This window comes from Pipistrellus hanaki (genome assembly GCF_964339955.1).
Source record: "Pipistrellus hanaki genome assembly, chromosome: 13".
Taxonomy (NCBI): Eukaryota; Metazoa; Chordata; class Mammalia; order Chiroptera; family Vespertilionidae; genus Pipistrellus; species Pipistrellus hanaki.
The window spans coordinates 37472031-37489487 of NC_140515.1; the positions used below are offsets into that span (position 1 = coordinate 37472031).

General features: G+C 39.8%; 1 protein-coding gene across 4 annotated transcripts in view; it reads right to left on the minus strand.

Annotated features, from left to right (window-relative positions):
• Positions 1-17457, minus strand: part of ATP2C1 (ATPase secretory pathway Ca2+ transporting 1) — a 96971-nt gene that overhangs the window by 63886 nt on the left and 15628 nt on the right. Inside the window, exons 1-2 of one of the 4 annotated variants that reach the window (XM_084902122.1) lie at positions 8328-8654; positions 7808-7879 (exon numbers count right to left, since the gene is read on the minus strand). The exons of 1 other annotated variant lie outside the window; for it this stretch is intronic. In XM_084902122.1, coding sequence (XP_084758248.1) covers positions 7808-7813 — 6 coding nt within the window. In that variant the 5' untranslated portion in view covers positions 7814-7879; positions 8328-8654. Of the gene's footprint in view, positions 1-7807; positions 7998-8327; positions 8655-17457 lie in introns of those variants that run through there. 2 more of the 4 variants (XM_084902121.1, XM_084902123.1) reach the window with 2 other exon arrangements.

Genomic DNA, 17457 nt, shown 5'->3' on the forward strand with positions numbered 1-17457 from the left:
TAAAATTAGAAGTTAACACACTGCAGACAGATCACAAGAATTCTCATGTTTTCTGTTCAATGGCTTGTGGCCAACCACGAGAATTCTTTAAAAAGGCATTAGCTTGTTAGAACATGTAATAAATAACTTCAAAATGCAATGGGTATTTAATTTTAATGTGTGCCTTTAACATTTATGTAAAACATTTTTTGTACTCATTCAATAGAAACTTATCTGGCCACTGGGTAAAGCTAGCAATAAAACTACTGGTCCTCAATGTGTTAAGAGTCCAATGGCATAAATAATTTTCCCAAATCTACTCATCAAGCAGGGTAAGGGGAATTAGCATTTCTTGAGTTCTTTCAGGCCAACTCTTTCATCTTGCCCAATTTAATCCTAACAAGCCTGAGGCAGAGTCATCATCATCCATTTACATGTGAGGAAAACAAGGCTCAGAGAAGTTAAATTCCTTGCCTTTGATTAGAACAATATTTCTCAATCTCCACAACACTGACATTTGGGGTCAGATAATTCTTTGGAGAGGTGTGGTACAGGGCTGGGGGCAGAAGGGGGCTGTCTTGTATATTAAAAGATGTTTACCAACATCCCTGGCTCCTGTCCACTGGATGCCAATAGCATCTGCTCCAGTTGTGCCAAACCAACATCTTTAGACATTGTTAAAACCACCCCCATTGAACAGAATCCATGGAGTTCAAGTGAAGAAGCCAGCATTTTCATTCAATGGACAACATACCATTGAGTTAGGGATAAATGAGGGTCTTTGCCCTGACAAGCATTAAGACAGGCATATCAGCCTGGTCAGGGTGGGTCAGTGATTGAGCACTGATCCATAAACCAAGGATCCTCAGTTCGATTCCTTGTCGGGGTACATGCCGGGCCATAGGCTCAATCCCCAGTAGGGAGCATGCAGGAAGCAGCCAATGGATGTTTTTCTCTCATCCATCTTTCCATTTCTCTAACCCTCTCCCTCTTTCTAAAAAAAAGTCACTAAAAATCATATTAGAAAAGAAAATCAAGCACACCATTACAGTCTGACCTTCAATCTACCCCCCTAAGCCAGCCCTGACATCAGCTACCTCCTCCAACAGGTCAGTGGCATCTCCGCTCATCCACTTATGTCTGCTTAACAGTTTGTAGTCATTTCTGATTCTACCATCCCCTTCATTCACTGTATTGTTACTGCCCAAGTTCTGCTGGTTTTTCCTAGGAATAAAATGTCTCTCTAACCTATCCCTATTTTCCGTTTCCTTCATGCTAATATAGGTATAAGCACAATTCTCCTCCATTTTTCTAACAGAAGAAATCAGAAGGAACTAATATCACTTGGCTCCCAAAATGAATTAAAGGTACACGTCAAGATATCATAACAACCACCAACCTCTAGGGTGAGGGTGGAGGTGGGGGGGTGGGGGGGTGGGGGGGGCTAGCAGATCTCAAAAAGTGGTCAGTAAAGACCACATTCTTTTTCTGGAATGGGAAGAAACTGGAATTTTCCATCTGACCTCAGACACTTTCACAGCCAGATGTCAACTCTCAGTAAATGACAGCCCTGGCAAGAATGAAGAAAAGGACATAGCAGAGATTAGTTTGCATACCATTAAAAAGTGGCTTGTATACTATTTCTGGCACTTGTGCCATGAACCACTTTTGCTGCTCCAAGGGAATGAAGAACTGACACAATAGAGAAGCGAGGTAAGATTCCCAAAGAAAGCTTGAGCCAACTAGTATTTCTGCCCCTCCCAATACATAAACCGAGATGCAGGTAGGTAAAGCAAACATTTCACTAGGGAAATTCAAATAAAATCTAGTTACAAAGGCATGCGTCAAATTTCCATAACATATATGAGTATATAGCACCAAAGGCTAACATATTACTATTGAAAATGAAAGGCTGGTTTAAGGTGCAAGGAAATCCAGGATGTTTTTAAGTTGATCTCTTTCTTAGGCAGAGAATAGAACTTTACTAATATTGAATTAATCATTTTTAAGAAATAGAACTTTATTAATTTTGCATTCATAGTGCCTAGGAAATGCTTTATCCTTTTTTATTTTAAGGCACCACAATCAAAATCACTTTAAATCCAGTATCTGAAATTCAAAGCCTACTCAAAAATAATTTATACTTCACAGTTTAAAAAACAACAACAATGTTCAATAAAAGTATGAAAGGTGACACACTAAATATTTCTGCTTCAGTTATTATTACTGAGTTTTTCTGTAAAGGGCTGAACATCAAACGAAGTACAGAGTGGCAAATATATTTCGTTTCAGGGCCATATTACTATTCCAATTTTACCAGCTTATTCATTTTAAATAAGTAAAGAATAAATTAAAATAATTTCCACAAGAATATGCCAATATCTCAGAGTTTTCAGAAAGAATGAAGAATATGTCATGCTAAATTGCTGTACTTCTTGGGAGACATAAGTTTAGGTCAGCACTTTCATGCAATGATCAAAAAGTCAAATTAAAAGACTTTGTTTAAGCAAGGAGTTATAATTAACTAATTCCAGTTCACACAGTCCAATTCCAATTCACACGTTCTTTAATATCTGATATGTTAAATTATTAAATAATTCTATTATATAAAATAATTACAATTCACACATTCTCTAACATCTGAAGCAGAAAGAAAAAGCAAAAATTAAAACCTGAACTTGCATTAAATGCCCAGTTACAGCCATCTTAAGGTGATGCTTTTGATCCCTGCTATTATGTCTATAACCGAAGAAAGTCTTGTAACATTTCATTCAAATTTTTTCTAAATGGATCAAATAATCCCAGTCTAAACTAATCTAATTCAATAGTCTGAGTAATTTCCTTGTAATTCTAAGATATATGCCTCTGTCAATAGTGACGTAAAGCCTTGAAGATGGAAGACATATGAACAAATGCATATAAATACCAGCCATATAAATTCAAGAGGAAATGCATCAATTTAGCCTGACGTATTTTTTCCAAGAAATCATTTTCTGTATGAAATGATAGCATTAACCTAAGTTCACCCAACCAATTTTTACATTACATCCTTTTGCCAACACATATGAAAATAGTAAAGATAATGTCCCAACTGATGCCTGAGATCTTTAGAAAAAGAATGTCTTTTAACAAAATAAATATGAGAAGACTCTTTGAATCAATTCTTAAGAGGCCTTCAAGATGTTACATGCTAAAAAATAATAATTTTTAAAGATGTTACATGCAACAACAGTGTAATTTAAAATTCATCCCAACTAACTTTACCATCAAACTATGCTGTTCTTTTCAGCTTTAAAACAAAATTAACCTTGTCAAACAGATTATGGTTAACTGTGATCTCAAAAGAAAATCAGCCTTGAGCGCCAAGGAGTGTGTGTTCCCTAGGAGACCATTTTGATTGATACTGCTTCAGTTAACAGACTGGAAATCTGCTGACGTTAAATGGAGGATAAAAACATTAAGACAAATCAAGTATTTAGGATTCAACTGTCAGAAGGCTATTGCTCAGAAATTATCTCTGCGTCATCCTTCCTCTGTGTTAAACGACTACGCTTATATAATGTTGTCATATAATCTTTTAGTTTTGAGTCTTCCCTAGAACCGCGGTCAGCAAACTGCAGTTCACGAGCCACATGTGGCTCTTTGGCCCCTTGAGTGTGGCTCTTCCACAAAATACCTCGGCCTGGGCGAGTCTATTTTGAAGAAGCAGCATTAGAAGAAGCGTTAAGTTTAAAAAATTTGGCTCTCAAAAGAAATTTCAGTCGTTGTACTGCTGATATTTGGTTCTATTGACTAATGAAGTTTGCTGACCACTGCCCTAGAAATACTGATTAAAAATAGTATTTTACTAACAAAACTGCAAATAAAATAAATTATATTTTTCAACACCTAAAATTATAAAATTTTAATAACCTAGTTTCCTATTTCTACTTAAAGGAATGAAATTAAGGAAATTTCTTGTCCCTTTTTCCTTATAGTTCCTCCAACTACCCTAACACAATCTTTCTTGAGACATTCCTAGATAGTTAATAATTTGTACTTGAATAAGCAACTACTTTAAAAATTAAATAAACATATTATCATTTTCAAATGTTAGCCAAAGAAACCAGGGGAATCTATTCTAGACCCATTAGCTCTGCCTGTGACCTTAAATTAAGCATATCCTGAAATCTTGAAGATCATTACATGTTTATCCATTAGACAAAGAAACTAATGGCTACAATTAAATAGTTTTATGTGCATTAAATGGATCAAATAATCCCAGTTATACCGGTTTTCTATGGGAAAGGCCAAATTTATTCCAAAGAAAAATATCCATTTTTGGGAAAGAGAAACTATTTGCAAAATTATCCAGCTAAAAAAATCTTTTCTAATAAGCCATCCCTTTATACATATATGACTTATTAAAAAAACACACACACAGAAAAGGAGCCTTTACTTATCTTAGATTCCTAAGTGATATCTGTTTAGATTTATGATAAACATGCAAAAGGGAGTTGCAAAGCATGTGGATAAAATCAAAACCCACAAATGGATGTCCAAGACCATTCCCTGAAATTCCAGGAAATTAACACTTCCAATATTTCTAGTGACTAGCAGGAAGTATGCATGAAGCATCCTGGAGGTTAAGGCTAAAAATTTGTCAACCTTTGCTGAGAAAGATTAAGTGAACCACAAGAGGTCCAAAACAATCAAAGCTTAAATGCCAAAGAAAATTAGCATAGCTGCTAAAAGGAATCACATAGATGCCATTCCCTCCAACAACCACTGAGAGATGGCACACTACCTAAGAACCTTCATGCTAATGCTCCTGGGAGCCACTATCAATTCTGCCCAGTAAATAACTAGAGATGTGACTTATCTACAAACCTACTGGAGGATTCTGTTTCTGGGGAATAGCAGCAATTGCTCATTCATGCGTGCTAATTGTACGTCAACCATCGCATACCAGGTTTTATTTATTCCTCACACCAACACTCCAAGAGGGCATTATTCCATTTACAGATGGGTCAACATCAGAAGCTGAGAAAGCTCAGAAGCATAGTAACTCATTAGATTTTTAGGAGAGAAAAAAATAACTTGTCAGGATTCAAATCCAAGCCTGTCTCTTCCTACACTGGCCCCTGGCTTCTTGGTAGCGCTCCAACTTTCTCTATGGGCTTTAAGCCACAACATTATAGGAAATTCTGTAGTTAACTCCACTGATGCCTAATAATGACAACTTCATGGAGAGCACTTTAGCCACTACTGTTTTCCTTTTAGCATTCAGCTGTCATAACAACCGCCTTAATGCCTGGTGATATATTAGTATGCAAACACTGGGCTAGGCTATTTATAGTTAGTATTTACTGAGCACTTACTATATGCCAAATACTGTTATACCTGCTTACAACTACCTCAGAAGGTAGGTTCTATCAATATTCTTACTTCATAGATGAAGAAACTGAAGCACAGAAAAAGCTTTAATAATTTGCACAAGGCCAAGTTATGTTAAGTGGGGAGCTAGCATTAAAATCAGAATGCCTGGTCCCAAATCGCACATTCTTTAATGCTAGCCTTCCTCTGTCCCAAAAAAATTTATATAGGGTTTTTCATTTAACCCTCTTAACTGTGGAAGCTATTGTTAATCCCAATTTATATATGAGAAAACAGACTCAGAAAGGTGAAGTCACAAAAATTTTAGTAGTGAAGGCATGATTTAAATCCATTTTTGTTTCACACCCCTAAAATGCTAATACACCATGTCAAAGGAGGATACTAACTATAGAAAGAAAAGGGATAATAATAATATAGGGTGGTCCAAAAAAAAATATATATATATACACTTGAACAGCTGATAGTTCAGTTAATGTTTCTTCCTTTTCAGATTTAACCCATTGGGATTGATAATTACTCAAAGTGTGTATACATTTTTGAGACACTCTGTATATATACATATATATGTACATATATACATATACATATATAGGTATATATATTTCAAAATGGTCAATAACTTAAAAAATTCTACACTGTATAGAAGTTCTTTAAAATGTTTAAAATAAAAGAAAAATGTTATGGTATTGAGAAACTGACTAAAATGGCCTTTTGATTATTTCAGAGCAGAAAAAATAAACCAACTTCTTAAGAATTGTAAAATCTTTTATTATGAGGCCAAATCATTCCTATTAGACCATAAAGTACAGAGAGGCCCAGTCAGCCACAAGCACACACCATGCTCCCTTCTCACAACCACTCCCTCTCACCTCAATAGACAATATGAGGTTGAGCTGCACTAGTCCTGCTCCTCGTCCTGAGATCAAGAAACAGAAGTAACATCTTAAGAAATCACCTTCTTTAGGCTACTCTCTTAAATCTGTAACATTCTCAAAGCAGATGCTCAAGTTTCAGATGTTAAGATGCAACTACCAAGAAATAGGTACAGTATGTGAATGAATGCACTTAACATTCTTTGTCTCTTGTACAGCAAGGACTTGCCTTTCTTAATTCTATAAACTAAAAGAGGAAAAGGCCTCAGAAAAGTGATTTTTTCCATACTACCAGACAAAAATATAACCGCTTTCAAATGGTGTTTCTAAAGACCCCATTAGACGGTATTACTCCTCTACAGTTATACACTTGGGTTTCAGAAAATGTTTTCCACCACTTATCCATCCAAAGGAGAACTAAGCAATATAATCTTGCCTCTTGTCATATTTCCCATATATCCCAAGGGTCTCAGATAGCAACACAGATTACTGCATAAAAGAAACATTATAAAATTACTAATCCTACTTAGAACAATCAAGCTTACATTCTCAACCAGGGGAAAGCAAATTAGATAGCAGCCAGCAAGCTCTACTGCAGCCCCTTGTACCAGACTGTACAGAGACTTAAAACCAAAAGATACAAGGAGACAAACTGTAATTTGTAATCATCTTTTTTAGCATTTTGGAGCCAGGAAGGAAGAAACACACACACACACACACACACACACACACACACACACACACGTCAGTCCAAAGCATAACTGTGGTGGTTTAGGGAGGGTTAAAAAAAAAAATCATTTATTCAGTTTTCAATGCTTTTAAAAAAAATAATCAGTGCTGTGTTAGAAAAGCATTAAATATCCAAGTGAGGTCAAAGGAATCGGGTGACACGTGAGTAATAATCCAGTGTGTCCAAAGTGTGCAGTGGACAAACAGGTTCCACCTCAGCCTGCGAAATGCTGTTCTGAAATAGGGCGGAACTTTAAGGAGATCACCGCCTAATATTTCATCAATTCAGAACTTTCATTTTTGTGTAAACTGAAAAACGGTGAGTTCCCCCCCTCCCAACGCTGTACTTTATTAAAAAAACAAAACAAGAACGTTCTCTTTCTTATAAACGAATCCAGTCACATACCATACCAAAGCTTGATGTGTAAATACAATACAGAGATGCAGCCCCTTTGATTTCCCGTCCCCATCCCCACTTCCTCTCTAGTAATTCCCCTCAAACAGCGATTTAAACAGAGATGCTTATCTTGAAATAAAAACTTCCCTTCTGCAGCCCGAGCTCAAGGTGTGACCGGAAAAAGCAGAATCCAGCTCAGTCACCTCCCAGGACTTTCATTTCCGAAAATGCCTTACGTTACCCAAAATTAAAAAAACAGATCTTCCTAAGGAAGCAATTCTTGGGACACTTCACAATCAAAAGAAGAAGAAGAAATAATAAAATCGGGGAAAATAATAATTTTTTTTTTAAAGTGGGGAAAAGGAAGACAACTTAAAAAAACAAAACAAAAAAAAAAACCACACCACACCCTCTCAACTCCGCGTGGTAAACCCGTCTGCCATGGGGCCTTTACCTTCATCTTCCATTGAAACTGCACTGGGTTGGTGGTGGCTACAAAGTCTTTACTGTGCCAGCCGCGGCCACACTGGGGACAGAGAGAGGAGGAGGAAGGCAAGGCAGAGAAGCCCCCGGGATCCCAGGCTGTCACCCCCGCTCCCGGCCACGCGTCCCACGGCTGCTCCCACCACCCCTAGCAGCAGCATCTGCAAGAGAAACCGGGAGAAGCGGCGCTGACGAGACACAGGGCGAGAGGGAGGATGCTCCCCGCGACCCCCCACCCCCACCCCCTCCCAGCCCCTCCGACAGTTCGGGGGGCCCACACCCCGCGCCCACCCTCGCTCCCCCGCAAACGCCTCCAACTCAAGCTTGGCCGGGGCGGCGTCCAAGACACCCCACCCAGCAAGGGATCCCCGGAGGCCCCCTCCCTCCCTCCCTCTCTCCCTCGGGACCTGGAAGTTTCTGGAAACGGGATAATCTCGGTGCACTCCGCCGCCCCAGATCCCCTCCCTCCCTCCGGGACACGGGACACTCACCCGCGGGGCTCGCCGGGGCGCCAGCGCGCCGCGGACAGGAAGGAACGGCTCCCCGATCGGCGGCGGCGGCGCTAGGTGGGAGCCCGGTCCCGGCGTGAGCGAGCGGAGGCAGGGAGGGCGGGCGGGGAGGGGAAGGGAAGAGGAGGTGAGGGACCCGTCCCTGCCGGCTGCCCCGGCCCGCTCAGCGCTCCGGTGCTGGTCTACACCCGCCTCAGCCTCCTGCGCTCCGCCCCTCCCCGCAGCTCCCACTCGCCGCCCCGGCGAGCCCGCACTCCCGGGCCGGCCGCGGACCGAGCTTTGTCGCTACCACTTCCGCTGCGAGGGGCGCGCGCGCACGCGCACTCGCGCGCACGGGCGGGGACAGCGGAAGTGAAAGGAGATGGAGCTGCCCGCTCCGGGAGGAGCGTGCGCGCGCGCGGACCCTCGGCGACGGTGCCCACCTGTGTCTGCGCACCCACCGGGCGCGGGGGGGTCCCACACCCGCCCGTTTCCCCCCACCCCGCACGGGCCACGCGTTCCCAGGAGGCAGCCATGAGTTTGGGGCGGGCGGGCAGGCAGGCATAGTCATGGGTAGTTGTCCCCGAAGTGTGGGAGCGCCCTCCACGAAGGCCACTGGGAAAGCCGCTTCCGTGGGGTTGGTGGTCACAATCTCCGCCGGCGACGTGAGGAGGTCTGCAGAGAAGGGGCGAGCGCAGAGAGCCACTGGGGTTCTTACAGGGGCCCCACCGCCCTCGCTTGCAGACCCCCCCTCCCGCCCCCCCGGTAGGCATGCTCTGCTCTCACTTGGGAGCTGGTCCTTGAGGGGTGATTCCCCCAAAGTCCTGTCCGTATGGGGGGGGGGGGGGGAGGGTGTCTGCTTCAGTGTCCGTGAGTCATGGGAGATCATCAGCTTCAAAGAGCTCACGGAAGGATTCAGCCTTTTTCATTCAAGTGTGCAGAACCCAAGAGGCTGAAACAACTAGAAACCGAGAGTCCAGGGATGGAGAATGGGCACTGCCTTCGGCCACTGGCTCTTTCTTTTGCCGCTTGAACCTCTTTCACTTATTCGGCACCTACAAACTAGGTTGTAAATAAGTGATTTTTTAGTGTAAGCCTTGGTAAACCAGACACAGGAAACTGAAAGGAAGTCGGCTCGCACCCAAAGCCACTAGAGGGCAGGGCTGCACCTGCTGAGTTTGAGCACATCCTCCAAAGAACTCCAGAGACCGCAAAGGACAAACCCCTCCCTTATATGCTAGAGGTATTTTTTTTTTTTTCCTCTATCAACAGTTACAGCCCATTAAAAATTTTAGCCCTGTCCTAGCCCGTGTTGCTCAGTAGTTAGTGTATCGCCCGGCACACCGAAGGGTTGTGGGTTAGATGCTAGTAGGTCAAAGAGCACAGATCTGGGTTGCAGAATTCATCCCGGGACCCCACCCTGGCGCCTGCGGGAGGCAACCAATGGATGTGTCTCTCTCACATCCGTTATTCTCTTTCTCTTTCCCTTTCATCCCCTCCTCTGTCCCTCCTTTCCACTCTCTCTACAAATGAACGGATTGGGTGAGGATTACCCAATAATTTTTTTTAGTTCTTATCTCAGGCCCGGTAACATATGCCAATGTGCTCTCTGACCACATGCTTAATGTCCAAATAAAAGGGTTGGCTCTTTTTCCTATGTTTTATCCCAAGTAAGTGGAATTTGTCTAAAATTCTGGACAGCTTTCTATAGGCTTTCAGGAAACATTGAGGTTTTATTTAGCAAGGTCCCTTTAAATTTCAAAAGTGAAACCATAAAAATCAGAATGAAATAGATTTCTAGTCTCAAGAGTTACCCACATTTGGCTTGCAAAATTTTTGTCTAAGCTGGTGTTATATAATGTGTATGTATATGTACAATAAGTGTGCTATTTGCTCAATGTTGTAATCAGTTTTTAATGATTATTAGTTACTATACTTGTTGAGCCTTAACACTACAGCATTGCATTAAAGACATAAAGCTTCAATAGTAGGAAATGTACATAGTATAGAAATTATTTGATATTTGCATGATCTTACAAAATAGAGGGTAATTTCACTACAGAATTTGCTACTGGATTGCCTTAATTAGCTCAAACATTTTATCTAAGGCACCTTTTCAGAATTATTATGTATTACAATAGCCCAGCATTAGCCCTGCATTCATAATTAACTCTGCCAAAGATGTATTACCATGACTGATACCTAAAGAAGCTTACACTGGAATTTTACTTTTGATTGCCTAACTTGTGAAAGCCATTGTTCCTATTGCTAAGCCAAAAAAAAAAAACAAAAAAAAAAAAAACAAAAAAAACCTGGCTAAATAAAATCACCTTTGTCCAGAACTGTTACCTACTTCATTCTGATCCACTGTCAATCATCTCACAAAATCCTAGGCCTGGGGCAGCAAAAAAAAAACAAAAAAACTTAAATGTAACTGGTTCAACCACTTAACTGATCCTTGAGCCTTATAAACATATTTCTACAGAGTAATCCTCTCTTCCAGGGGTGGGGATTGTCCGGCCTGCTGGCCATATAAGGCCTTTGAAATCATTTGGCCTGGCCCTCCCAAAGCCTTAGGGGTGAGTTAATTAAATATTTGACCAAATATAGCAGGCTAATTTTTAAATTAATTTTGTATGTGAATCGTGTTATAAATATCCAAATGGCCCTTACAGAAGAAAAGTTCCCCACCCTTGCAGTCTTATTCTAGGCCTGTAAACCTCATCCACCAAGCTAGCCAACATCAGTAGCACTAATTTTGACTTCCTGTGTGTGTGAAAGATCGTATTTATTAACATTAAACCCAGAACAGTGGGGGATTGTTGGGCCACAAGCCAGAAATCCTCTTCTTTCTCCCAGCATTGCCTCCTCTGATCAGCTAACCTTCTAAGAGACTTGTGTAGCAATTTCCACCTTTCCATCTCAGGGAGATTAAACTGTATTACATGTACATATAAACGTATGTGTGTACACACTCATGCATATGCATACACGTGTGTATACACATATAGGGTGTCCCCAAAAATTTTATACACACACATACACTCACTTTAAATAATTATTCATTCCAATGGGTTAAATATGAAAAAGAAAGAAACCTCAGTTGAGCTATCAGCTGTAAGTGTGCAAACATTTTGGGGAGATACCCTATATATTATGAGATTGTTAGATATAGATAGAGGTATAGTTACCCTTCTTTTCCTCTAAAGATTGTGAAGATCTGATAGTGAAGACAGGTTGTAAATTAAAAGCACTATAAAAGTATAAGAATATCATACAGGGAAGCAAGCAAAAGCATGGACTGTTAGCTAGCTTAAATTGAGATTGATGGCAAAGAAATGTATTTTGTTTAAGTTGCCTCTTCTTTAGAAATCAATGCTTTAAAAGTCTTGTCTGCTCTCATTTTATTCTGAATATTTAGCCTACAAAAGCAAATGTAGTTGATGCAAAAAATGGTCATATATGAGCAAAAGGAGCAATTTGTCAGGCATCTCTGCTTGGAGGAAATATTTCAAATAGAGAAGATTGAAGAACAAACATGATATTCTAATTTTATTTATGCTGTGCCTTATTATACAAAGGATATAAGGCATCTTGTTTTTGTATCAAATTTGATAGCTAGCTTCTCTCTCTTTTTTTTTTTTAGAGATAGAGAAAGGGAGAGAGAAAACATCAATTTGTTGTTCCACATGGAGATTGAACCTGCAACCTTGGGGAATTGGGAGAATACATCACTTATCTCTAGCCCCAAACACTTGTCTGTAATAATCTATAATAATAAAAGCATAATATGCAAATTGACTGAACAGCAGAACAATCGTCTGGATGACCACACTATGACACGCACTGGCACCAGGCCAGCCAAGGTGGGTGCGATGCGATTGGTCAGAGGGCCCCACCATCACCACATGATCGCCCTAGAGAGGTAGGCCCAGGCCACCCTCTGCAGGGTGATTGATGTGATTGAAAATTAGTGCTACTGATGTTGGCTAGCTTGGTGGATGAGGTTTACAGGCCTAGAATAAGACTGCAGGGGTGGGGAACTTTTCTTCTGTAAGGGGGGTCTGCAATTGATCACCCCAAACAGGGAGGCCTAGGCTAACCATCTGGTGGTGATGTAGTGAGTGGGCGGGTCTGGCCAGTGATCATTCTGCAAAAGGAGGCCCAGGGCAACCAAGTAATTGTACCGCACACCTGTTGCCCACAGAAGAAGGCGACTGATGGGGAGAGAAGGGGAGCAGCACCGCACAGATGGCAAGCAGTGGCAGGGGCGGGGCCAACTGCTGGCAGCCAGGGGAAAGAAAGCCCTGATAGGCCCTGATTGCTGGCCAGGTCTAGGGACCCTACCCAAGGGGTTCCAGGTTGTGAGAGGGTGCAGCCTGGGCTGAGGGGTAACCCCCCACCCCCAGGCACAAGTTTTGTGCACCAGGCCTCTAGTACATAATAAAAATCTATTGAATAAATGAGTAATCTGGAAAATGGCCATCATAAATAAATAATTGCTATTGAATGAATAAACATAATCCCACCTTTGACTTTGCTGTTTGCTTCCTACAGTAAAGCTAAAACATGAGCTTCTTACTTTCCTGCAAAGCAAAGAAAAACCAAGAAGTTTTCAAAAGTTTAAAATGAATTCACATCTCCAAACTACAAAGGAGTTTAACTAGGACAGCTTGAACTGAACAGGAATAAACACTAATCATTTTAAGATGTGTTAAATATTGAGCACTGCCCAGATCAGATAAAATTTCACACCTAGATTGTAAGCCCAGGTAACCATTTGAAATTAAACGATAATGTTGAGGTGGCTGCTTCTATGTACTAGTATGTAGGAAATTTTAGCTAAGCTTGTGCTTTTGATTTTAATGGCATGTGTATCAGTGTCTGACAAAATCAAAAAAATTGTAGTTTTTAGCACAGTCATCAGTTATTACCTTAGGGATCAAGGAATCTACTCAATTCTTGGACAAGACAGCAGGGGACTATATGTAAGCAACAGGCCTTAGAATAGCCAAGTAAATTAAATTGCCACTGACCAGTATCTTATACTAACTTTGAATCTAGCCGATGGATTGGTTTTCACAAAAAGTTGAAACTATTGAACAGATTCCATATAATGTTTCCTGCCCCCCCCCCCCCACCTACTGGGTTTGCAGTAATAACCCAGGCCTCCTCCTCCCATTTAAATGTGTTTTCAATTTCACATCAGAAACATTTTCGATCTTTCTTTACTCTGCTGCACACTGGTTTCTGAAAGAGTATTGGAAATAGTTGCATTTCCTCAGACCTCCAAAGTGATACATTTTTCGCTGAAATTCTCTACCCCACTATTTTCTAGAAGTGAAATATTTTTTTTGCAAAGCTTGCATCTTTGCCTAAATTGTCCCATGTCCTTCCAGGCCCCCTGTAGAAATTTTCTCTCTTTTGTGCTTCCTATTGTGAGAACAAATGAGGGAGGGGAAAAAAAAAAAAAAAAAATATATATATATATATATATATATATATATATATATATCATTATGGTTATGGTAATAAATTAGAGAGGGATATCCTTTAGGTTAGAAACTTCGTCACTACAAATATAGATCAGGTGGAAAAGTAATTAAGATTTACAGTATAACCTCAGGCAACTTTATTTTTGCTTTCTTTGTTTTAAAAGGCATTGTTTAGCCTATTTCAGAAGATACTAAAAGTAATTTAATGTGTCAAATATCGTATATTTGGGGGATTAGGAAAGGAGGATTCTGGAAAGAAAAAATTTTTTCTATAATCCAGAAATTAAAAAATGCAAATTTGGAGCTTGAACCAGCTCAACCATTCCCCATTTCAAACAGTTGAGCTCAAAACTATTTTCTAAGAAACATCAATTACTAGAAATATTGGTATTCTAAGTGAACAGGGTCCCAGTCAGGAATGTTTAACAGGAAGCTGACAAACTTTAAACTGTCATTAGGTCCTATAAGGAGAATAAAAGGAACTCTGTTACATTCCAAATGATAAAGTACATCAGGTAGTGAACGTTACCAATGATTCCTCAAATATCCATTCCCCTCCAGGATCATTCAAGTGAGTGTTTCTCAGAGTGTGGCCCCACTACCAGCATCATCAGTATCACTTGGGAATTTAGTAGAAATGCAAATTCGTCGATTCCACCAGAACTACTAAATCACATTCCGAGGATTGTGTTCAGCAATCCATGATTTAATAAGACTTCCCAATAATTCTGAATGTTGGAAGTGCTGTAGCCACTTATTACCCTCTCTTCCCCTCCTCAGGGAATAGCCAATACCAAGGATGACAAACTAGTGATGAGAGGAAGCCAAGCCCTTTAACACATAATTAAGCTAACAAATCAACCCTGGAGCCTGTTCCAGCACATTAATGTGAGATAATAAAATAATTATATTTTCTGTTACTTGCAGCTAAAAGCATCTAATTGATAGTCTTAAGTGAGAAAAATGATTATTTAGATAAATAGACTAAAATATTGGTTGATTTGGCTTCTATAAAAAATTTTTAAAAATCCAATGTAATATGACATTCAACTGATAAAATGTTAAATAAAATGCTTAAGATGCTAAAGGCAATGTTAATCAATGGGAAGTTATAGAATAAGATGTAAGTTAAAAAGACTGAACACAAGGGAACCTTTTTTCAGTGATTTCCTTATCCTATATAATCAAAAGCTAATATGCAAATCAACCAAGCAGCAGAACAACCAGTTGCTATGACGTGCACTGAGTACCAGGGTGCAGAGGTTCAACACAGGAGCTGCCCCCTGAGGGTCAGTGTGCTCCCAAAGGGGGTGTGCCACTTAGCCAGAAGCCAGGCTCATGGCTGGTAAGTGCAGCGGCGGTGGCAAAAGGCTCTCCCACCTCCGTAGCAGTGCTAAGGATGTTCAACTGCTGGCTTAGGCCCGCTCCCCTATGCACTGGGCCTCTAGTTAGCTTATACAGTTTTTAAAAAATGGCTGATTTCAGTAGCCCCTTTGACAAGTTTTTCTTATTATCAATTAGCCGTATTTTTAAATTATGTAACTGCCATTTATTCTCGAAAACTAATGAGTGAGATTTTAGAATTTTTATTTTCTTATGGAGTTGCATGATCTGGTGCCAGGCTTTTTCTTGTTTAATTCTTCAACTAACGATTACTTGGTGACAGATTCTACTATGAAATTACTGAAATAAAATTAAGTTTACACCTTCCTAAAGTATGACATACGGTAGTCATTTTTCAACAAGCATGATGAAAATATTTATAGTTTTAAGGTGTGCACATCAACTTATTTCTGTTTTCTGAGTTAGAGCAGTTAAGAATCCATGACATTAAAAAAAAAAGTCTACATGCATTCTAACATGGTTTAAATGATTAAATTGCTCCGTTTAACCTTGAAAAGTAAAGATGCCAACATTGCACATTTGATTTAAGAATTTAAATTGCTTTTAGGGAAATGAGAATCAATTTTCACTGAACAGCCACCAAAACTGCACATTTGTCTAGTGCTTTTTAGTTGACATAACACTTCCATGTACATAATTAAATTTAATCATCATAATGTGAGATAAACAGACTAGATCTCAATTGCATTTTATAGCTGACCAAGCTGAAACTCACGCAGGTGAATCTCCCGCACAAGAATTTCTCACTATTCAATCTCAAATACTGGGTTCAAATATCCATATTGGCTCTAATTTCTTTAATGCTTCCACAATGACTCATTCAAATATGTAAAAGTGACCCATTAAAAATATAAATTACCTTTTATAGCTTATCATTTTGTTTTATTAAATTCTAGCCTCTTTCAACTCAATGGAGCACCCTGTAACCTTGGTAGCCATTAGTTCCTGAGCATGGGATATCTGCCTCATTGCTCATTTAATGGCATTCAAGAATATATTAATCAGGACTTGATTTTAAAACATCCTTGGTCATTGTCTACATCTATTTACTTGTTCTTATTTAACCTTTGGACACCATCACTGGGGAAATCACATTCCAAGCAAAAGCTGTTCTAGAATTTCGTGGGTTTATCTTCTGAGAATTGAAAATTATTTCTTAAAAAGGGAATGTAATCGTATGAGTAAATAACCACAGACGGGCATTTTAAAGAGATTATTCAATAGGTAACTGAGACATTCCTTAACATGTTATTGAGAAATAAACAGACTATGCATTAAACACATGTTCTAAGGGTCTAGAAGCCATTAAAACAATATTTGTGGTATATTTCATTGTTGTGAGTCTTTATCATTATATTTACATATTAACTAAAGCAATGGTCAGCAAACTCATTAGTCAACAGAGCCAAATATCAACAGTACAACGATTGAAATTTCTTTTGAGAGCCAAATTTTTTAAACTTAAACTTTTTCTAGCACCACTTCTTCAAAATAGATTCCCCCAGGCCATGGTATTTTGTGGAAGAGCCACACTCAAGGGGCCAAAGAGCCACATGTGGTTCTTGAGCCGCCATTTGCAGACCACAGAACTAGAGTATAGACAAGGAAAAAAATTGAGATTTTTATTTTTAAAGCTAAGAACTTAAAATGGCTTTAGATAATATGGAGGACATAACAACTTTTATACCTTTTCTATATTCCATAATTTGAATCAATAATTAAAATTCTCAGTTGCCATATCAGTTTAATAAATAAACAGCTACAAAAGAAGACATTAAAAATACAATCTTCCACCCTGACCGGTTTGGCTCAGTGGATAGAGCATCAGTCTGGGGACTCAAGGGTCCTAGGTTTGATTCCAGTCAAGGGCATGTACCTTGGTTGCAGGCACATCTCCAGTAGGGGATGTGCAGGGGGCAGCTGATAGATGTTTCTAACTCTCTATTCCTCTCCCTTCCTCTCTGTAAAAAATCAATAAAATGTTTTAAAAAAATACAATCTTCCAAAACTGTATCAGAAAAAGCAGAAAACCTTAATAGCCCAATAACAACTGATTAAATTGAAGCAGTAACCAAAAAAAATTTCAGCAAACAAAAGCCCTGGTCCAGAGAGCTCCACAGGGGAGTTTTACCAAACATTGAAAGAAGACCTAATACATCTCATCCTCAAACTATTCCAAAAAGTCCAAGAGGAAGGAACACTTCCAAGCTCTTTTTAGGAGGCCAGCATTATCC